This window comes from Gallinula chloropus (genome assembly GCF_964237585.1).
Source record: "Gallinula chloropus genome assembly, chromosome: 2".
In the NCBI taxonomy this organism is placed as follows: Eukaryota; Metazoa; Chordata; class Aves; order Gruiformes; family Rallidae; genus Gallinula; species Gallinula chloropus.
Window position 1 is genome coordinate 101,124,704 of NC_140086.1, and position 23,208 is coordinate 101,147,911.

At 43.7% G+C, this 23,208-nt stretch overlaps 1 protein-coding gene across 1 annotated transcript; it reads left to right on the forward strand.

Annotated features, from left to right (window-relative positions):
* Positions 1–979: 979 nt before the first annotated feature.
* Positions 980–23,152, forward strand: ADNP2 (ADNP homeobox 2). The gene is made up of 4 exons (XM_084260199.1): positions 980–1,159; positions 2,669–2,788; positions 14,240–14,329; positions 19,829–23,152. Exons 2-4 carry the CDS (start codon positions 2,681–2,683, stop codon positions 22,763–22,765), a joined length of 3,135 nt encoding a protein of 1,044 aa, XP_084116325.1. The 5' UTR covers positions 980–1,159; positions 2,669–2,680; the 3' UTR covers positions 22,766–23,152.
* The last annotated feature ends 56 nt before the right edge of the window (positions 23,153–23,208 follow it).

The window sequence follows — 23,208 nt, forward strand, 5'->3', positions numbered from 1 at the left end:
ACTGGTAATGTCTGTGAAAACACAGTGGTTTATCGGTTTTTTGGTAGCCACGTTTAGAAGTTGTTTGTGATTAGATTCTTCTGCTGCATAGATTTCCTAAAAGGAAATCTGATTAACTCAGGCTTAATTTTGCTTACCGTGCTTTCATGTTGAGTTTGGTTAGGAATGGGATGCACACCAACAAAAGATTGACTGTAGTTATGCATGGAGACAAAAAGCAGGCTAAGGCTTGCAAATGTCCAGAATACTAGGGGAGTAGTCAGTAGGTAAAGCATAAGGGTAATAAACTGCTGAGTAATCAGGGAATTAAACTGAGGGAATAAGCTTAGAAGGTTGAAATTTTGGGACCTCTGTGATAGGGCGTTGCTGGTCTAACAGATGCAAAGAATGTTAGATGAATAACTTAAGCTTTACTCTCAAGCAGTTTGTTTAAAGCCAACTGAATAACCTTGCACATGATACAGAAACGTACGTGTTTTTGAGGACCAACTACTTGAAAACTGAAAAAATAAGTAATTTGTCTTCAAGTTTGCTTTTCCCCTTTTTCTTTCTTTCTTACTCTTGAATTAATGACTTCCATTTCAGAAAGATTACTGTTTAAGACAACTCTTGAGATACGGTATGTAAGATCCGTGTAACGCCTCTGTAGACTAAGCTTTCTTTTTTTGTGAGCTAGACATGCCTCAAGAAATGTCTGCTTCTCCTTCAGTAGCATCAGTGCATGAGACTGACATGGAAGACCTGTTTCCACCGGAGCCTAACATACTGCACCACATCCCCTTCTGGAGCATGATGACATCCTGTCAGTTCTGTTGTTACCTGCAGTGGACCATAGTGTCGGTGCTATCATAAAGGGGCTGATCACAAAGCTTTAACCAGCAACTATATACATTTTTGGTTGACTTCACTTTGAAAAGAGGATTTTATGTCTTAATTTTACTCCTTGGATTTTGAGAGAATGCCAGACTAGTTACTCTGATTTATTCCATTCTGTATAGGTTCCTGTTCTGCACCCACCCCAATGGTATCAGAATGTCTTCCACGCTTTTTACTGATAAAAAATACTAGAAAACAAGATTAGCATCTGTCAAATGGGGCTCCCTCTCCATTTCTCTCTACACACCTTTCCTTTGGGGGGAGAAGAAGAGGAGAATAGCATGTAAGTTGTTTCACTTTTAATTAAAATAACTTCAATTGTGTGTTTTGTACATAAATTAACATTTGGGGTTTTTTTTTCTTCTTGAGTGATGACATACAGAGCAGAAAAAGTTGGGTGGTGGTTTTTAGTTTGTGCTTGCTTTTGGTGAGACTTAGCTTGTAGCTTCTGTCTTCTGTGGGAGGGGTTTTTGCAACTTTGCAGGAAAGTCTTGCCTTTCAAGGCAAAGATTTCATTCATGTTGACAGTAATCCTGCCTTTTTTCTTTTTTTGAAAAGTATAGCTAGCTTTTCAAGACTTTCTGGGAAGGATCATCAAGGCCAAAGTACTGTTTGGGGATTTTCTATTTTTTAATTTTTTTCTTCTAGTTACAACTTCTCCTGGATAGATGAGTTGTTTGGCAGTAAGGGCTGAGATACTATAAACTCTGTTGGGCCCTCTGTCAGCTACATAAGAACAAAGAAATTCCTTTGAAGCTCCCAGTGACCTTTTTCAGTGCAGGGTAGTTCTGTTGCATTTCCTGTCCTTTTAGGTGTCTTAAATCTCAGTCTAAATTGCATTTTGCTGTAATCTAGGGAGGAGGTGATAAAGGTGCATACTTCTAAAGCTAAGCCCAAGAGGATACCTCATGATGCACTGGGATCTAAAGATAAGCATCTGATATGTGCAGACAGATAAAGTGGGTAACGTGTCTTCCTGTAATCTTGCTTTAGTCGCCACCCTCCTCTCTGTGTTGGGCTTCAACTGTTGTTGCAGCTTGCTGGAGGGAGCAGGGTAGAGTATAAATCTAAATTCTTGAGTAGGGGAAGGTGATAGAGAGACATACATCTCTTCAGAGGAGGAGACCTAAAGGCATGAAGGTTCTAGAAAAATTTGTCCCACTTCAGCACGTTTAGCTATCAATGCCCTACATTAATTATGTTTTATTTCTACTGCATTAATATTGTAGTAACTTGTTTTATGCCAAGGTCCAAATCAGCTTACAGCAGTAGAAATCTTCTGCAGGAGATTTTACTAGCAATCATATTTATAAGCGTGTACATACATGACAACCAACCAAATTATCACAGAGGCTTCTTATCTTGACTCTTAACATTCAAGGTCAAAGGTGTTGAATTCCTCCTTCCTGAACAAGATGACAGTTATTTTGTGGGTGGAAATTACTGAAATTCTGGTGTTCGTGTTCCCCTTACAGAAAAGCCCCACAGAAGACAATATAGTTGCCATATAGAAACACAGAGATCTGAAAGCACAAATTGGGAATTTTATTTAGGTAGAAAAATATAAAAAATTTTTCCCTCAAAAAATCATATTCTTTAAGAGGAAGAAAGTGACCTACTGCAATATATTATTGAGTAGCAGTTCTTTGGCCTTTTGGGTTTTCACATTTTAAAATATATTTTTCAGGCTTTTGTTTTAATACTGTTGTATTAAAGTGCCTGTGTTCAATTATTATATCTTCCCTTCCCACCCCTTCTCCGCCCCCCCCCCCCCCCCCCGTTTCTTTTTCAGGAAAAGTGCAAAATGTTTCAAATTCCTGTTCAAAATCTTGATAATATCAGGAAGGCTCGAAAAAAGGTGAAGGGCATTCTTGTGGATCTTGGGCTTGACAGCTGCAGGGATTTGTTGAAGGTAAAGAATTTGAAACAATGTAAACCCTTGAAAAATATTTCACTTTTTAGCATATATATGATACTCCTCTGCCGTGGATCTTTATGGTGGGGTCTTTACCTGAAGAATTACTCATGGCTGACTGCTCATATTTTGAGTGTGTGGAATTTAGTGTCTCAATACTTAAATTGATAGAAGCAACAAGATGTGTTATAGATGGTGCTGCATATTCTCTGCTAATAATATTTCTACAAAAGGAAGAGAGTGCAGTTTTAGGAAAATGACCACAGATTAAAGAAATGTTATTTGTGTATTACATAGCAACTTTTTAAAAAATTCTTCTGAAATCACAATCAGGTGAAGGCTTGAGTCTGCTCAAAGGCACGTTGTCACATAAGGGCATATCCTCTGAAGGATATCCAAGTAGTCATTGGTTCTGAAAACCAGCATAGACCCAGTAATCGTTTTGCAGGCCTTCAAACTTTATGTCCAGGAAAAAATGGCAAACTGGTCTTACTGAGTTGGGGTTCGATTCTACATCTTAAAAAGTGCAAGCAAGCACAGGGGAGATCAGGGTGGGTCTTTGTTGCTGTTTTCAGGAAAAAGTATTGTGGAACAAGCAGGATGAATTTACACTGTTGGATTGGCAAACCTAACACCAAAAAAAGGGTGCACACAGTAGTGCAACCCAGTGATTAAACAGTAGTGTATTTTGGCCAGCTGGTACACAGGCCTTTTTGACTGTCAAGTGTGTTCATGACTTGATGTTCATTGTAATCAAGAGTTTGGGTTAAAGTCTGTATGATGGTACTAAATTAAGTTAACTCTCTGTACGGGTGCTGTTGTGTCTTTTGTGGTGTCTTTTCTGAAACTGTGTAAGGAAATGGGGGGAAGAAACTTAAGATCTACATGCATAACTAATTCTAGAATATTCTTGGTTATTGCAGTTAACAGTGTTTGATATATATAAATAAATAAGAGCTCAGGGAGAAGTGTATTTGTGTAGTGATTTCCATTCTCCAAATGTTTTAGTTGTGTGGTACCTTGTTTTGTACTTAAGTCTCTAAGAAGCTGTTCTGTATTGACCCTTTGAAGTATAAATGTTTTGATTATGTTTTTGTTGGCTTTTTTTTTTTGCTAAGGAATTGATTACAGTCTGTCCTGGTTTCGGTCAGGATGGAGTTAACTTCTTTTGTAGCAGCGAATGGAATGCTGTGTTTGAGAGTTAAAATGGGAGTAGTGCTGATAACACCCTGATGTTTTTAGTTGCTGTCAGACAGTCAAGGACTTTCTCAGCTCTTCATATTTCCCTATTAATGAGAAAGGAGGGGCGAAGCCAGGACAGGTGACCCAAACTGGCCAAAGAGAGTGTTCCATGCCAATTACATCCTGCTCAGTATAAAGGGGGGCTGGTGGGAGGAGGAGGGGGCGGCTCCAGGATGCGCAGTTTTCGAGGGATGGTCGGGTTCCAGGACAGCTCTGGGTGGCACAGCCTGAGCTGTGGGTTCGGTGAGAAACTGCATTGTGTATCAAGCGCTTCATATATTTTTTGCTCTAAAGTCCTGTTAGCATGGTTATGTTTTATCTTTCTGCTATTTTAGTAAACTATCCTTATCCCAACCCATGGGCTTTTAGTTTCTTGGTTTTGGGGTTGTTAGTTGCCTCTTCCTTCTCCCTTCCCTTCACCCCCCCTGCCACTTCTCCCCCTCCTCTTTTCCTTTAAGGAGCAGGCAGCTGCATGGATCTCTGCTCTCAGCTGGGGTAAAACCACGACAGTCCATTTTGGTGCCCAGTGTGGGGCCCAAAAGGTTGGGATAACAATAGATCTGACCCTGACCTGATTGTAATTAAGACAAAGTTGTGATAAGCAGTGTTGTTTAAGCAGTCTCTAGTCATGATGCTGTGGTATTTATTCACAAGGCTGTGGTCACAGCTGTGGCAGCAAAACCACTGTGTGCTGTATTGCAATCCTGGGCAGGATTTTTTACCATCTTGGGGCTGCGGCTCCTGTTTTCGTTCCCGTACCTCCTTTTGGTGTACTTTATGACAACAGTCTATGATACAGTGATGTCGATGATCGTGAACTTGTGCTGGTACTTGTATGAGATTTTGCTGCCCTGTCTATTCTTTGGACAGGGAGGGGTTAATAACAACAGCTGGTATGGTGGGGGTACAGAAAGGAATATCTACGTTGCTTTCTTTTCCTTTGGGCTAAATACAACAGCTCTTATAACAGTTTTTGAAAATCTTCAGTATCCCTGGGATATTCAAACAAGCATTTTGCTGTTGGTAGGTTTGGTGCAGATGGTTCAGTTTTCATTATATATTAAGCATAGGTTTATGAATACCACTCACGAGCTTTCTCTGAGGCTGGATAATCACGAGTGGCAGGGCATGTGGCAGAGTATGCGCAAGTACCTAGGCACTTTCTCACACCCAATGGTTTGGAACTTCACTCCTGAACAGTTACAGGACCCTGATAAAGTGACTGCATGTCTGAAAAGAAGTTGCTGTAAGTTTCCCAGAGATGCACACCTTACTGCACTGTGCTGGGCCCTGGCCACTATTTACCAAACACTGCTTGATAGCAGTCAGCACTGTCAGAGTGAAAGGAAGGAAAACAGACCAGCAGAGACTGCAGCTGCTGCAACCCCTATGACCGGCACTGCAGCTACTGTAACCACTGTGACTAGCACTGAGGCCACTGTAACTTCTGTGACTGGCACTGAGGCTACTGCAACCCCTGTGACTGGAAATGTGGCTGTTGCAAACTGTCCAACGGATGCTGCAGCTACTGCTACCCCTACAGCAGATACTGTAAAACAAAAAACCAACCCACACCAGTGTCTGTTGCTCCCATACAAAAGAGGAAATGCACAAAGAAATCTGTTCGCTTAGTGAAGGATGATGACGATGATGACGAATTGGGGGTCATCTGGAGCACGTCAGGATGAGGCAGAACCAGAGGTTGTCACACAATCCCTGACCCTGAGTGAGCTGCGTGAGGTTCGAAAAGATTTCAGCCGCCACCCAAATGAGCACATCATCACTTGGTTGCTCCGATGCTGGGATCACGGGGCCGGGAGTCTGGAATTAGAAGGCAGGGAGGCCAAGCAGTTGGGATCCCTAGCTAGAGAAGGAGGCATTGATAAGGCAATTGAAGAAAAGCCTGAAATCCTCAGCCTCTGGAGTCGACTACTGTCAAGTGTGAAGGAAAGGTATCCCATAAAGGAATATATTACATGTCAATCACCCAAGTGTAACAGCATAGAGGCAGCTGTCCAGCACCTGAGAGAGTTAGCTGTTTGGGAGATAATTTATTATGATCTGGACAACTCACAGCTTCCCTCTGATCCTGATGAAGTACTATGCACCCCAGATATGTGGTGTAAGGTTGTATGAAGTGCACCAGCAGGGCACACCAATTCACTGGCAGCAATGGACTGGAGTGATACGGATCCACCAACCATATATGACATGTCCTGCCGACTCCGGAAATATCAAGACAATGTTTCCCTCTCTGTCATCGGAGCTGTAGAAAAACTGGTCAAACGACTGGACAATAATGTGTCCAACTCCCAACCCGTATGGAGCAATGTTGCAGCTACTGGGAGAAAGCGTCCATCGTCTCAGAAGGGAGGATACAGAAGGTACACACTGTGAGAGACGCTGTGGTTTTACCTGCGTGACCATGGTGAAGACATGAGTAAGTGGGGGATGCAGCCCACCTCAGCCCTTCAAGCACGAGTAAATGAGCTGCGAGGTAAAAGAATTGCATAACGCAGTGCCGCCAGGAAGAACGCTGCACCAGTGAACAGCCAACACAATCAGCAACAATAGAGGTGCCCTGGCTCCAGCCAGGTGGAGGAGAGGGATAACCGTGTTTATTGAACTGTGTGGATCCGATGGCCTGGCACGTCAGACCCACAAGAGTACAAGGCTCTGGTGGATACTGGTGCCCAGTGTACGATAATGCCATCGAATCATGTTGGGACAGAACCCGTCAGCATTTCTGGAGTGACAGGGGGATCCCAACAATTGACTGTGTTAGAGGCTGAGGTGAGCCTAACTGGGAAGGACTGGGAGAAACACCCCATGGTGACTGGCCCAGAAGCTCCGTGCATTTTAGGTATAGATTACCTCCACAGAGGGTATTTTAAAGACCCAAAAGGGTACCGGTGGGCTTTTGGAGTAGCTGCTTTGGAGACAGAAGAAATTGAACAATTGTGTGCCTTGCCTGGACTCTCGGAGGATCCTTCTGTTGTGGGGTTGTTGAAGGTTGAAGAACAGCAAGTGCCAATCGCTATGACGACGGTGCACAGAAGACAATACCGTACTAACCGAGATTCCCTGATCCCCATCCATAAGCTGATTCATCAACTGGGGAGTCAAGGATTGATCAGCTGAACCCGCTCACCCTTTAACAGTCCCATATGGCCAGTGCGGAAGTCCGATTGAGATTGGAGGCTGACAGTGGATTATCGTGGCCTAAATGAAGTGACTCCAGGTATGAGTGCTGCTGTACCGGACATGCTGGAACTGCAGTATGAACTGGAATCAAAGGCAGCCAAGTGGTATGCCGCAATCGACATTGCAAATGCTTTCTTCTCAATACCACTGGCGCCAGAGTGCAGGACACAGTTTGCTTTCACTTGGAGGGGCATCCAATACATGTGGAATCATCTGCCCCAGGGGTGGAAACACAGCTCCACCATCTGCCATGGACTAATTCAGACTACACTGGAAAAGGGTGAAGCCCCAGAGCACCTGCAGTATATTGATGACATCATTGTATGGGGCATTAGAGCAGAGGAAGCATTTGAGAAAGGAAAAAGGATAATTCAAATCCTTCTAGAAGCTGGCTTTGCTATAAAATAAAGTCAAGGGGTCTACGCAAGAAATCCATTTTTTAGGAATAAAATGGCAGGATGGGCGTCGTCAGATCCCAATGGACATTATCAATAAAATAGCAGCTATGTCTCCACCAAGTAACAAAAAGGAAACACAAGCTTTCTTAGGTGTTACAGTTTTTTGGCAAATGCATGTCCCAAACTACAGTCTCATTGTGAGCCCACTCTACCATGTACTCGGAAGAAGAATCATTTCCAGTGGGGCCCTGAGCAGCAACAAGCCTTTGAGCAGATGAAACGCGAGATAGTCCATGCAGTGGCCCTTGGGCCTGTCCGGACAGGGACAGATGTTAAAAATGTGCTTTACACTGCAGCCGGGGAGAATGGCCCTACCTGGAGTCTCTGGCAGAAAGCACAAGGGGAGACTCGAGGTCGACCGCTGGGGTTTTGGAGTCGGGCCTACAAAGGCTCTGAGGCCAATTATACTCCAACAGAAAAGGAAATACTGGCCGCCTATGAAGGGGTTCGAGCCGCTTCAGAAGTGATTGGAACTGAAGCCCAGCTCCTCCTGGCACCCCGACTGCTGGTGCTGGGCTGGATGTTCAAAGGGAAGGTCCCTTCTGCACACCGTGCCCCTGATGCTACGTGGAGCAAGTGGGTTGCACTAATTACTCAGCGGGCTCGAATAGGAAACCCTAATTGCCCAGGAATTGTGGAAGTGATCACAGACTGGCCTGAAGGCAAAGATTTTGGGATGTCACCAGAGGATGAGGAGGTAACACGGGCTGAAGAAGCCCCACCTCACAACAAACTGCCAGAGAATGAGAAGCAATATGCCTTGTTCACTGATGGGTCCTGTCACCTTGTGGGAAAGCATCGAAGATGGAAAGCTGCTGTATGGAGTCCTACAAGATGAGTAGCAGAAGCCACTGAAGGAAAAGGTGAATCAAGCCAGTTCATTGAGGTGAAGGCCATACAGTTAGCCCTGGACATTGCTGAGAGAGAAAAGTGGCCAAATCTCTACCTTTATACTGATTCATGGATGGTGGCCAATGCCCTGTGGAGGTGGTTGCAGCAGCGGAAAAAGAACAACTGGCATCGTAGAGGCAAACCCATGTGGGCTGCTGACTTATGGCAAGATATCGCTGCCCGGTTAGAGAAGCTGGTTGTAAAGGTACGTCATGTTGATGCCCATGTACCTAAGAGTCGGGCCATGGAGGAACATCAAAACAACCATCAGGTAGATAAGGCTGCTAGGATTGAACTGGCTCAGGTAGATCTAGACTGGCAATGTAAAGGTGAATTATTCCTAGCTCGATGGGCTCATGATTCCTCAGGTCATCAAGGGAGAGATGCAACATATAGATGGGCTTGGGATCGAGGGGTGGACTTAACCATGGATGCTATTGCACAAGTTATCCATGAGTGTGAGACGTGTGCCGCAATCAAGCAAGCGAAGCGGTTGAAGCCCCTTTGGTATGGAGGACGGTGGATGAAATATAAATATGGGGAGGCCTGGCAGATTGATTACATCACCCTCCCACGCACCCGCCACGGCAAGCGTTACGTGCTTACAATGGTGGAGGCAACCACCAGCTGGCTGGAAACATATCCCGTACCCCATGCCACTGCCCAGAATACAATCCTGGGTCTTGAAAGGCAAGTCCTATGGCGACACGGCACCCCAGAAAGAATCGAGTCAGACAACGGGACTCATTTCCGAAACACATTCCTTATCATGCACCAGCCTCTGGGAAAATTGAATGATATAATGGGCTCTTAGAGACTACCCTGAAAGCGATGGGTGGTGGAACATTCAAACACTGGGATACACATTTAGCCAAAGCCACGTGGTTAGTTAACTCTAGGGGATCTACCGATCGGGCTTGCCCTGCCCAGTCAAAATTTCCACGCACTGTAGAAGGAGACAGAGTCCCAGTGGTGCATATGAAGAGTATATTAGGGAAGACGGTTTGGGTCATCCCTGCTTCAGGCAAAGGTAAACCCATGTCTGGGATTGCTTTTGCTCAAGGACCTGACTGTACTTGGTGGGTAATGCAGAAGGATGGAGAAGTTCGATGCATACCTCAAAGGGATTTGATTTTAGGTGAGAATAGTCAATATAATTAATAAAGTAGAAATTGTATTATAATAATTGCTAAATAACCCGTTATTGTATATTCATTATTGCTGTAATTGCTATATGTTGCTGTATGTTGTACCAATGGAATTACAGCTGGAGTCATACAAGTCAATGAAGGAAGAGTGTCACGATGATGGGACCAAGAACTTTTTTCTCTTTCGCTTTGAAAATGAACACCTTTGATTCACAGACTGAGCATGGGCATGTCAGGTGTATCGGTCGAGAGCCCGAGATACAGCATGCAACGATCCAGTGGCGCATACTGACACCATGAGAGACTGTTACAACGAATGAAGCCTGAAAATCATCATGGACTAAATGTTAATTTACTCAACAAACTCAGAGGAATGGTCCATAGACAAAGGGAATAATACCTGTATGCACATGTGTGTGTATACATGTGTACATACATCTATGTGTCTGAAACTGGTTGTACCCAAAAGAAATAGTTGGAACAGGTCATGATGTAAATGGTATGGAATAAGGGGTGGATAATGTCCTGGTTTTGGGCAGGATGGGGTTAACTTCATTTGTAGCAGGGGATGGAATGCTGTGTTTGAGAGTTAAAATGGGAGTAGTGCTGATAACACCCTGATGTTTTTAGTTGAGTCAGACAGTCAAGGACTTTCTCAGCTCTTCATATTTCTCTACTAATGAGAAAGGAGGGGCGAAGCCAGGACAGGTGACCCAAACTGACCAAAGAGGGTATTCCATGCCAATTACGTCCTGCCCAGTGTAACGGGGGGCTGACGGGAGGAAGAGCAGGGGCGGCTCCAGGACTTGCGGTTCTTGGGGGACGGTCGGGTTCCGGAACGGCTCTGGGTGGCACGGCCTGAGTTGTGTGGTTTGGTGAGAAACTGCATTGTGTATCAACAGCTTCATGTATTTTTTGCTCTAAAGTCCTGTTAGCATTGTTATATTTTATCTTTCTGCTATTTTAGTAAACTATCCCAATCCCAACCCACGGGCTTTTAGTTTCTTGGTTTTGGGGTTGTTATTTGCCCCTTCCTTTTCCCTTCCCTTCCCACCACTCCCCCCCCTCCCCCCCCAACTTTTCCCCCTCCTCTTTTCCTTTAAAGAGCAGGCAGCTATGTGGAAATCGGCTCTCAGCTGGGGTAAAACCACGACACAGTCTTACTTTTTGACTGTTGTGATTTGATGGTGAATGAGGAATAACATTCTGTGGTTGGTTTGTTTTTAGGGGTGGTGGTGACGGGTGTTTGGTTGCTTTTGTTTCATTTTTAGTAGATGCTGGTGTGAACATTTTGGTTCTTGAAAAAACTCTTAGAGGTGGGCCAAAAAATACTGTGGTGTTCTCTTATTTGCAAATAATTCTCCCTCAGCCAAATTCGTAACTTCAGTTTGTTTATTCCAGGTAACCTGGGGCTGGTTTGCTCTAACTTTAGCAGCAAGAAGAATGGTTTCTAGATGTTGATTTGTATTTGGCTGATACGATGATGGCATTTATTTTTGATCGAAAAGGGTGTGTAATGCCTTAATAGGTGAGACGTAGCTATAAGGTTGTGGGCTGTGTGCTGGTGGTGGGTTTTGGTTTTGTTTTGTTCCCCCCTTCCCTACAATGGTAAAACTGATTTCTGGACATTGGCTTTTTGAGGAGGCTGGACAATTTAGGGAACGGTATGAAATAGTACACAAACTTGACCTGCCTCCTGGCCTTAAACTATTACAGTAAGGCATGATGATGGACAGTATTCTCTCATGGAGCCCGAATAGGTTAGTGTTTTTGGCTAAAAGTTTTGAACTGATCTCTGCTGGGTAGAGAGCATGAGCCTTTTGTGCTAGATCACTGGTTCAATTCTCAAAATAGTACTTTTAAGTACACTGTAATGTCAGAGGCTTGCTTGCTTTTAGTAAACTATTTTAGATCTTTAGCATATTGTGATCTTCAAGCCTACATTTAAACTCTGAGCATTTTATGTTATGGATAACAGTGATGGCTTTAGTACAGAAGGGAGAGCGGATCTAGTTTTAAAATGTCTTTCTCTTAAACTTAGAAATAGCCAGTCTGTATCAGGATTAATCAAGCTTCCCAGAGGGTTTTTATTCCCTTATTACCTTTCTCTTCTGTTTTCCTCCTGTCCTCAGAGTGAGAAATATGGAAAGGGCAGAACAAGTTAGCTGAAGAGAGTTTGCTTGTGGGACTTCAATGTGGATCTCTGTTTAAAGCAAGAGTTCAGAATAGCTGTTCGTAACACTGACTAATTGGAGTGATAAGAATGGTTATGTTTTTTTTTATCAGTGAATATTTATCTGTAGGAAATAGCTGCTTCAGAAAAATTATCTGGACTGACTTGCACACACATTTCATTTGTGGCAGTCTGGCTCTCAAGCGTAGGAGCCTCTCTGGGGGAGAGCAGTCAAACCACACACAGAACATGTTTAGGATATAAGTGTCAAGAGTAAAATTTTGACAGTGTACAATTTACACCAGTGTGTTTGGCTGGAGAATTATGGATAAATATTAAGTCTCTTTGTTGTCTCTGTGAAACATATGCAAGAGCATTGCATTCTCAAATGCTGTGGGATTTCTTTTGTTCCATGCAAGGATTCTTACTAAGGTGTTGTTTGGTTTTGTTTTAAAGAAGATTTGGCTGATGAAGAAATAGGTGACTCATTCACTGCCTGAATGTTGAATGGAAGGGTTTTGTTGTTGCCCTGAGCTCCTTGTGAATCTCTTTGGGGAAACTTGAAAGTTTATTTCAAACTTAGCTATATTTTTCTATAATCCTCGAAGAATTAAATTTAAATGAAATCATCACTGACATGACCTTCGGGTTTGCTGTAATCTCTTGCACACAGGGATGCTCATGCTTGCACCGTGTGGATCGGAACCTAGTACAGACAGAGCCTGCATTGTGTAGGATTGTGTATTGGGCTGCTAGAGGCTTTGTTTCTTTTTGTTGAGTGTATCCTGTGTTGCTTTTAAATTTCATCTGAATATTAGTTTTTTTACTACAAACTATTAGATTTATTAATTCCACTTCACTTGAAGATGAGCTAATTTTAAATGACCTTTATTACTTGCTTCTGCTGTCCATGGGGTTTGGTGCAGAGATGAAAACATCTCTCCCTCTCTAAGCATCTTGCAGAATCTTGGGTGAAGAGGGTGTCCTGGTTTTGGGCAGGATGGAGTTAACTTGATTTGTAGCAGCGGATGGAATGCTGTGTTTGAGAGTTAAAATGGGAGTAGTGCTGATAACACCCTGATGTTTCTAGTTGCTGTCAGACAGTCAAGGACTTTCTCAGCTCTTCGTATTTCTCTATTCATGAGAAAGGAGGGGCGAAGCCAGGACAGGTGACCCAACTGGCCAAAGAGAGTATTCCATGCCAATTACATCCTGCCCAGAACAACGGGGGGGGGCTGATGGGAGGAGGAGCGGGGCAGCTCCGGGACACGCGGTTTTTGGGGGACGGTCGAGTTCCGGGATGGCTCTGGGTGGCACAGCCTGAGCTGTGGGTTCGGTGAGAAACTGCATTGTGCATCAACAGCTTCATATATTTTTGCTCTAAAGTCCTGTTAGCATTGTTACATTGTATCTTTCTGTTATCTTAGTAAACTATCCCTATCCCAACCCACGGGCTTTTAGTTTCTTGGTTTTGGGGTTATTTGCCCCTTCCTTTTCCCTTCCCTTGCTTCTCACACCCCCCTTCCCCTCTTCCCCTGCTCTTTTCCTTTAAGGAGCAGGCAGCTGCGTGGATCTCTGCTCTCAGCCAGGGTGAAACCACGTCAGAGGGTTTTGTGTGGAAAGGAAGGGGAACTTGAGGGGAGAAGCGATGCTGTTTTCCTGTGTAGCCTGTGTGTCATCTCAGACACCCTCTAGGCTGCTATTGAACCCTGAAAACAGGAACCCAGGTTTGGGGGTTTTGTGGGCTTTTCTGTTTTTCTTTTTTTTTTTTTTTTCTTCCTCCCCTGCCCCCACCCCCTACCCCATGAAGTTTTTGTTGGGTATGTGTGGTCCTCTGAAAATTGGAAAGGAACTGGGAAAGTTTTTATTTGTCCAAGTTACAAGCATAGAAGTGTTATGAAGATTTAATACTAAAACGTGCTTCAAAGTAAACCATAGTGGTAAGTTAATAAATTGAAGCAAATAGTAAAATATTAAGATTTAGGAGCAATAAGGTAGAGAGAGAAAATATCTTTCAATGTTTCCTGTGAGCTTGGCTAGAAGCAATGGAATTAAAGTGTAACTATTTCACTCCTATAGTATTTCCAGTAGCTATGATGTGTTCAGAATTCCTCCTATAATATGAACAAGTCTTTGAGGTAAAAGAAATCAGAGGTGTCAAAGAAGTTATTTCTTGGTTTTGAGATGCATCTGAATACTCTGTGGACTTCTAATTCATCCTCTTTGAGGGGTTTTTCCTTTTTTTCTTTCTCATTGCTCTGTATTGAGACTTTTTAAACTCAGAACAGATGGTAAAAGTGGATTATTTATTGGTTTCTTTTTTTTCTTTTAGAGTCTTAAAAGTTTTGACCCAGGTGAAAAACACTTTTGCAACACTTCATGGAGTGATGTCTCTCCTTGGGAGTCTGTGGGCAAAAGGAAGGTATGTATATTGGTGTTAAAAATTCTGGGTAGAGTTGCATGTGGAGTCATTGTATTTTATCACTTTCAGAAGATCTGTAAAAGTTGAAATACACCTTTTTATGGCTTAAAAAAAAAAAGCTTTAACACTGGTTTCTAAGTACTGTTAGTCAGAGAGTGATTTTCCATTTCCTCAGAGCTCTTCCAGTGCTGCTGGTTATAAGCACTACGTGTATCCTTCACTGTCTTTAAGGATACAGCTTTAAACATCAATGCTTAAGATACCACACTAATGTTCTGCTTCTGTGGTCTTCACATGATCTTGTATACAGCATGCTGCTGCTTTCGTTGAAGGGGTGAAAATGTGGTTGTATATATGTGACTGGATTTAGCTGAAATTGTCAGTAGCAGCTTGGGGGAGTGTTGCAGTGGAAAACATACACCATTTAGATTTGTGTATGTGAATACAGCTTTTAGTTCTATGTAGCTGGAACCTTGTGAGAAGGTACAATCTACAAAGACTGAGATGAACAGACCAAAGAATTTCTATAATTTTATATTGTAGCAAGTTTCTCTGACACTACATAGAGTGCAGGAGTATATCCAGAAGGAAAGATAGTATTTTCTCAGTCTTGCTGAAGAGCCTTAGGCCTCCTGATTGCTTCCATGAGGAAGGACTGCCAACAGCATGTACCAGCAGTGAGTCTTCTCTAGTCATCCTCACTCGAAAGACAGTGGTTTAGAATAGTGTGTTGGTGGCTCACCAGGACTTCTTTTTACCTGCCTTTACTATTCTTAAAACAAACTAAGGATACAAGTTGCATTTTCTAACAAAGCCCTCAACATACAGGCCCTCAACACTCAGTCTTTGCTAGACTGTCATTGAGTAGAAAGTGACCCCTTGTGGTGGCTTAGCCCTGGCTGGAGGTCAGATGCCCACCAAAGTCAGTCTATTACTCCTCCTTTTAGTTGGACAGGGGAGAAAATATTAAGAGGCTCAGGAGTCAAAATAAGGACAGGGAGAGATCATCCTGTCATCGAATGACGTGGGCCAAACAGACTCAACACAAAGTGAAGAAGAGAGAAACTACCTAATTTATTACACTATGCTACAAAGAACAGTGAAGAAACTGGAGTTGGGAACACGACCAGATCTTAACTCCCTTCTTAGCAGACTTCACTCTAGTCATGGTTTCACTCCCTTCTTCTCCCCAATCGCAGCACAGGGGAACAGGGACTGGGAGACGGGGGCTTCGGTCAGTCCCTTGCAAGTTGGTTCCCTTCTCGGCTGGGGCGGGGAGGGGGCATTCATTCCACACCCTCCCCCTGCTGTACCATGGGGTCCCACCCACAGGAGACAGTCCTCCATGAACTTCTCCAATGTGAATCCTTTCCCACAGGGCTTTATCTCTTTATCACAGTGTCTCTCAGTCCCAGTTCTCCACGGGATTCCAAGCCTCCCCCCAGCAAACCTGTTCCGACACAAATATTTCTCTCTCATCTCTGTGTCTCTGATTCTCCTCATGGCTGCAAGTGCTGGCAGGGGTTTGTTCCAACATAGGGTCACAGAGTCTTCTCTATGTCTCCACCTGCTCCATCCAGCGTGGAGCCCCTCCACGGGCTGCAGGTGGGGTCTCGGCCTTTTCCATGGGTTTCTCCACGGGCTGCAGGGGCATCTTTCTCTCCAGCACCGGGCCACGTCCTCCCCCACCCTTTCCCAGCCTTGGTGTCTGCACAGCTTGTTACATCTTCTCGCTCCCTTCTCTGGTGGCAAAATGCAGCTGCTTCTGGGTTGTTTTCTCCTCTGTGTGATTCTCAGAGGCGCTGTGACTGTCTCTCGGGCCGTGACTTTGGGCTTGAACTGCTCGTTGTTTATAGTTTAGGCTGGCAGAAAACTGTGACTGCTGCTTACACAAACCATCTCAGCAGCACAGCCTCACAAAACTGCAACACCCCTTCTGCCCTTCAGGACCTTTGTCTGCTTCATCCCCTAGTTCTCTGAACTTGAGTTCACACATCTAAGACTGGAGGTTCATCTGTTCACTTGAATTTGTGGATGAGAGTCATATTTGACTTACTGTTAGACTAGGTGTTTTTAGAGACAGATTTCATTTAGCCTCTTAGTGCCACTTCAGATAAGGCTTACAGTTACTTTCAGTCAAGACTAACTTTAGTTTAGGAATTGTTTTGATGATATATATATATACATATATATTATATATATATATATATATACACACGTATTTCTCAACCTTCTGACTAAAGAAAGAAATAAAGTGTTGGGAGATCTGAGTTAGATGAGTAGAGGAGGTTTCCATTCCTCCCCCAGCATGAAACAGGGAAGAGGAGGATGAAGACAGAGCAAGTGAAGCTTCCTTTCTAAAACTTAAAGTGTGTGGTGGTTTGGATGGGTTTTTTTACTTCTGTTGTCCTTCCACAGTCCTTTAGGAATACTGATGATCTCTCGAGGTCCCTTCCAACCCCTACAATTCTGTGATTCTGTGATTTCAATGAAAATGGGAAAGAACTAAAAATCATGTACTAGAGAGGGAATGTGCTTTCATACCTAGTGTCTGGAGAGAGGCCAGAGAGACCTAATACTTTACTGTAAGGGTGCAATTCAGACCCTGACTCAGCTAGTCAGTGTGACTAGTAGTATTAATGTCTGACCAAAAAGCTGACAGGATGAATTTCAGTGTAGAGCCTGTAATACGTTGCTGTGGAACAGATTTGCCAAGCTATGTCTTTTGCACACTAAACTTGTTACTACCAATTTTCTGTTAAAGAACCATGGTTGCTTGATATGCATAATTCATGTACGTTGGCATGGCGGTGCCTAGATTTGGGAGAAAAGAAGTTGTTACTTGGGATGTTCTGTTTCAAAGTTGGTGCTATAAAGGGGCCATACGTTGTTTGAGCTGCACTGGAAACGCAGCAGGCTAGAGATGCTGGTGGCATTTATCATTAGTAGTATTTTTAGGGAGGAATTAATAATTTTGGCAGAAGTTTGTTTTTTGGAGGCTGTTGTGTCTGTTTGTCTCTAAGTTGTGGGGACTGTGAGACTACACAATGGGAAGCGTTACTGCGTGCTGGGGTGTGCTCTTTGGAGTGGGACTCAATGCCTCCAATAAACCTATTTGGATTTAATCTGTGCAGTTAGGGCTGCGTCGGTCCATCTCCAGGATGCTTCGTCTTTCCTAAGCCGCTTAGAATTCTTATTTTGTCAAACATTCTGTAAATCTGAGATGCCATTAGTTACATTTGTGAACATGAAAAGCAACTTTGATGTGTATGCAAGGAGAGCATGCTGGTGGAAGTATTTTTCTGAGGTGTCTGTATGGGAAAGCTTCGTACAGAAGACACCAAAGCAGCAGACGGAATTCCACGTACAGCTGTTGAAAGAGGTGGTTTTATTTGATTTTATTTTTTTTTTTAGCTAAGCGTTGGGATTTTAGGATTCGTCCTAATTTGATAGAACTTGAGGTATGGAATTTTTTCCTGAAGTCTCTAATTTTTACCTTCAAGCAATAAATGAGCTGAGAAGGCATGGAACATTGTTTGCCCTGGTTACCATTCCGCAGCTACTGGAGCAGTTTCTTAGCGGTACACCGCAGCGTGTGTTTGCACAAGGAGTACAAACACCGGCACTACGGCAGAGTAAATTAATTCAGCACTTGGTCCACTGACTCACAGAGTGTTTCCACCTCACCTAACGACTGTTGTTCAGACTTGGCAGCAAGAAGTTATTGACAGTGTATTACACTACGCTGTCAAGTGGAGTGTACACTGCACTGCAAGTTTATGGGGACAGAAAGACCCAAACCAGAAGCGGGATGGAAGGGGAAGTAAAGGAGTGTATGGACCCAGTATTTGAAAGCATAGAAGCTTTTTCCAAGCTTTAAACAACCAGTTAAAATAAGCAGTTAACCTCTCTTTGTCACCTAACTAAAGGTGCAGCTTTTAATAATGCTTTGTGTGTTTCATTAGTTCAGTAGTGTCAGTGGCTTTTCTCTACTCGGTAAACTTTAGAAGCAGCTTAAAACTTACTTTTAATTTGCTGTGGTGCTGTCTAGTAGCTGCTGAGACCAGACTCCTAAAGAGTATAAGTAGAGGTTAATCACAGAATGGCTTGGGTTGGAAGGAGCCTTAAAGATCCATCTAGTTCCAACCCCCCTGCCATGGACAACTTTTGCTAGACTGGGTTGCCCAAAGCCCCGTCCAGACTAATTTTAAACACTACCAATGAGAGGGCGTCCACAGCTTCTCTGGGCAGTGATACCTTCAACAGCCTTAGCCAGCCAGTGGTTTTATATGACCCAGTGTTTTGAGGTTGGATTTTGGTTATTATCAGGAGACTGTTTTTAGTGCTGCTGACACCTTCATATCTATATGAAATGACAAAAAACCCCATAAATTTTTGTTGCTATTCCTCATAACATGCCTGTGATCTATCTAGGCTGGATGCTGTAGTGGTGGAACAGCTTGTTCTCTTTGGATGGTGTTGCACAAGGAGCAGAAGTCTTTAAGGTGAAAAACACATCTGAGGGAATGGACAGGTTTCACTAGATGTTTGGAAGTGTAAGTTTGTCACATGGATGTTGCTGTGACTGAATCTGTGGTTTTGGCAGGAGCCAGGATTAACCTCCTAGGATGTTGATAGAATGAATGTTTGACAGGGCTACCAATTTTTTCAGAAGGAGCACGTAATGTTCATATGGATATGAAAATTAAGGCTGTCGAGTGATGGGTAGTTGAGGGAGCAAACCACTGTTTAGTGGTAGATAGGTTTATTTTCATCTAGTTAAAATACTATTCTGAGAAGAGTCTGTATGCTCTGTAGTGTGTGTGCTAGAGGAAATTTCTTAAAGAAATTCCTGTCAAGGGGTGTCCACTATGTTGTGATGATACAAAGAAGGCATTGCTACTTTATCATAAAAGGGGGGTTATTCCTTTCTATTATTCATGTGGCTCCAAAAGAATGTTCATAAACAAACCTAGTCTTTTGTGGCTTTGCTGGGAGAAGTCCTTTTGGAGAGCTTTCAGTGAAGGTTAGCGTATTGATGTGGGCAAGGTGGAGTTCTTGTCCCTTCTCTTTTTTTCACCAGTAGATAGGAGGTGGCCCTGAACCTAAATAAAGCTTTAAAGAAGTGTCATATTAAAAGGGCTGCTGTTACTAGTTGCTAAGGCTTCACCTGTGTACAGTGGCATATGAATTCTTAGCTCGGTCTGTGATTCACCTCTTCAAAAACGGCTTGAGAATTACTTCGTGTGAACTGGTGTAGAAACTAGCTGACTTAAGGCTTCTCTGGAGAAGCCTAAGAGGGCACAAACGTTTCTCCATTTAAGTATGTCACCTTTATGTCCGCTTTTCAAGAACAGATCTCCGTGAAACAGAGAAGATACATGCTATGCATCCAATGAAGGCATTTTTGACAGGTGACAGTGCAGACTTATTTTCAAACAGATAACAGGGATTGAGGAACTGGCAGTTTCTAAGTGGATGTTTTTGTTTTGTTTGCAGAGATACAGAACAAAGCCCTACTGCTGTAGCTTATGCAAGTTCTCGTCAAAGTTGCTTACTTCATTCAAGAATCACTTGCACCGTTACCATGAGGATGAAGTGGACCAAGAGCTGGTGGTTCCTTGCCCAAGCTGTGCATTTGCTTCTGATCCCAAAATAGTGGGAAAACATATCCGGATGTTTCATTCATCTAATAAAAGAATACAGAACTATACAGTCAGCATTTTGGATGGCATGAAACAATTCAGGAGTGACATCATAAACTTTACATGTCTAAAATGTCACTTTACAGACACACTGTACTACAATATGAAGAAACATGTGCTGATGAACCATTTTCAAAATTTAATAAGTACGTATTTTGGCCAGAAACCTGATGAAAGTAAAGAGAATTCTATTGAGCACTACTGTAAAAAATGTAATGCTTCTGCAAACAGCCAAGATTCCTTAATGTATCATGTCTTGACAGCTGAAACACACAGAGACCTGGAGAACAAACTTCGGTCTGTGATTTCAGAACACATTAAGAAACCGGGACTTGTGAAACAAATGCATATTGCTCCAAAGCCTTCCCAGGGCGTGTCTGCAGGGCCTGCCGCTGCCCCAGCAGGTTCCGTCACAGCTCCAGCTTGCATCCAGCTTGCGTTTCCACAGAGTAATCACAACCAGAGTGTGGCGCAGCCAAAAGCAGTTCAGAATACAGTCACATCACTGACTGTTCCAAGTGCCTCTGGTAGCCTTCCCCAGACAACGTCAGCTCCAGTTGTTAGCCCGTCACAAGTTACGCTTGTGCCTAGTAATGTTCCTGTAGCTCCCAATAACGTTAATATTCAGCCCCCACCTTCCCAGCCTATCATTGTTTCCCATGGGCTCCCCCTTAATCAGCCTGTGGTGGGTGGACCTATCCCTCTTAATCATTCTGTTGGAACCATAAACAGGACTGTGCCCCCCACAGTTCTCCCTCTTAATTCACCCGTCAGCCCTGGCTTCCTTCCTATTAATCAACCTATTGGTACTATAAATGGTCCGGTTGCAGCTGGAATGCTCCCTGTGACTCAGCCTGTCACCCCTGTGAGTTGCCAAGTTGGCCCAGTTCTCTCTGTCACCCAGTCGCTTGGGACTGTGAGTAGGCCCATTGGTCCCAGGGTTCTTCCTGTGGCACAGACAGTTGCACCGGGGGTTCTCCAGCTTAACCAGCCTGTTGCCTCTGGGGTTGTTCCTGTTAGACCTGGGTTTCTGCAGCTTAATCAGCCCGTTGCCCCAGCAGTTATCCCAGTAAATCAGCCACTTCAGCCTGCGGTTTCTCAAAATACAACTTTTTTGACAGCAGGTTCTATCCTTAGGCAGCTGATCCCAACCGGTAAGCAGGTTAATGGGATACCTACGTACACACTTGCCCCAGTTTCAGTTACTTTGCCTGTACCTTCTGGTGGTGGAGTAGCAACTGTTATGCCACCACAAGTGCCCATCCAGCTAATGCAGTCTGGGACAGTAACTCAGTTGTCCCAGTCACCGGCTAGTGCCCCCTCTCCTCCAGTGATTTTAACATCTCAGAATATGTCCTTCCCTGTGTCCCCACCTGGTCCTGAAACAAGCCAGGCTAGCAGACAGGCGAAGCAGTGGAAGACTTGCCCCGTTTGCAATGAGCTTTTCCCTTCAAATGTCTACCAAGTGCACATGGAGGTGGCCCACAAACACACTGAAGTAAAAATGGAAGAAACACCGCAGCCTGACAAACTTGCAGCTTGTGCCCCCTTTCTAAGGTGGATGACAGAAAAGACGGTACGGTGTTTCTCTTGTAAATGTTTTCTCTGTGAGGAAGAGCTTATGAAACATCTCTTGATGCATGGCTTAGCTTGCTTGTTTTGCACAGTTACTTTCCATGACTTAAAAAGCCTCATGGAGCACAATAAAACTACACACAATGGGGAGAAGCAGTTACATGCAGATTATAGCAACAGAGGGTTTCAACTAGGTAACGATGCTCAGGGTGACCTTATATTTCCACACTTTGATTTCAGTACAGTGTTACCAAAAGAAGACATTGGTGAAAGAGAAGTACATTTGGCAGTGCTTGCTGGACTGAACTCACGGACTCTCGTCCCTGTTTACATCAAAGTGAAGCCTCAGGCAGCAGCAGTGAACAACAGGTACAACAAAAAAGTGTTAACCTGTCCCTTTTGCTTTGGCACGTTTGCGAGCAACGAAACCTACGAAGCGCATTTGAAAGAGCGGCATCATATCATGCCAACCGTGCATACGATTCTGAAGTCTCCTGCTTTCAAGTGCATCCACTGTTGTGGTGTGTACACTGGAAACATGACTCTCACAGCCATTGCTGTGCATTTGCTCCGTTGTAGAAGTGCTCCCAAAGACAGTAACTCAAGTGTGAAGATGCAGCTGGAGCGTACTGAGAAGAAAGAGCTACTGCTTGTGAACGGTGAGAAGCATGACTCTGCGACACTGAAAAGAAAGCAGTTGGATTCCTGCTTTGTCGCAGAAGACCAAAGGAACAAGGAACAGCAGCCTCTGACCTTAAGTACTGATGTAACTCTGTCTCCAGAACAAGAAGTGAATTCAGGGCTAGTGCCTTTCAAGCGACAAAAGATTCGGACTGAGATGAAGAAGCTTCCTTCTAGCGAGGATCTTCGCATTCTAGCAGTAGATCCTAAACAGTATGATTACAATTCCTCTGAGGCTCAGAAACAGTTTTTGACAGACTACTTTCACAAGAGGCCATACCCCTCTAAGAAAGAGGTGGAGTTGCTTTCTTCGCTGCTGTACGGGTGGAAAGTCGACGTTGGGTCGTTCTTTGGGAAAAGGCAGAATAAATGCTTGAGGGCCATAAGTACTCACAGACCATCTGTGCTGCTGGGCTTCAGTATGTCAGAACTAAGAAACGTTAAGCACAGGTTGAACATAAAGGATGACCCCTAAGATAGGTAAAGGAGCTTTTTGTAACAGCTAAAAGCAGCCCATAATTGCCTACTTACCGATCCAGCAGTTTGTTACTGGTTTGAACTTGCCTGTTGAAGGAGGCAAAAAATAATCTTTCGGTCGTTACTGTTATTATGAAAGGCACACGTAGTTGTGTATTTGAAGCTGAAGCCTTCAGATTCAAGACCTCCGGAATTTGTTTTAGCTTTTTACTTTTTCTGGAGTAGTGGGGGGTTTGGGTGGGTTGGTTTTTTTCGTTCGTTTGGGGTTTTTTTGTTGTTCCATGTCCCTTTCTTCCCCTCCAGGTTCCCATTACACTTTTTATACCACCATATGAGATGTCCTGTTCAATTTTATTTTATTTTTCTGCAGTGTCATCTTTTCTAAACAATAAAATGTATAATGTTGGTTAAAATACTGAGGTAAGCTACGTTTAAAGAAAA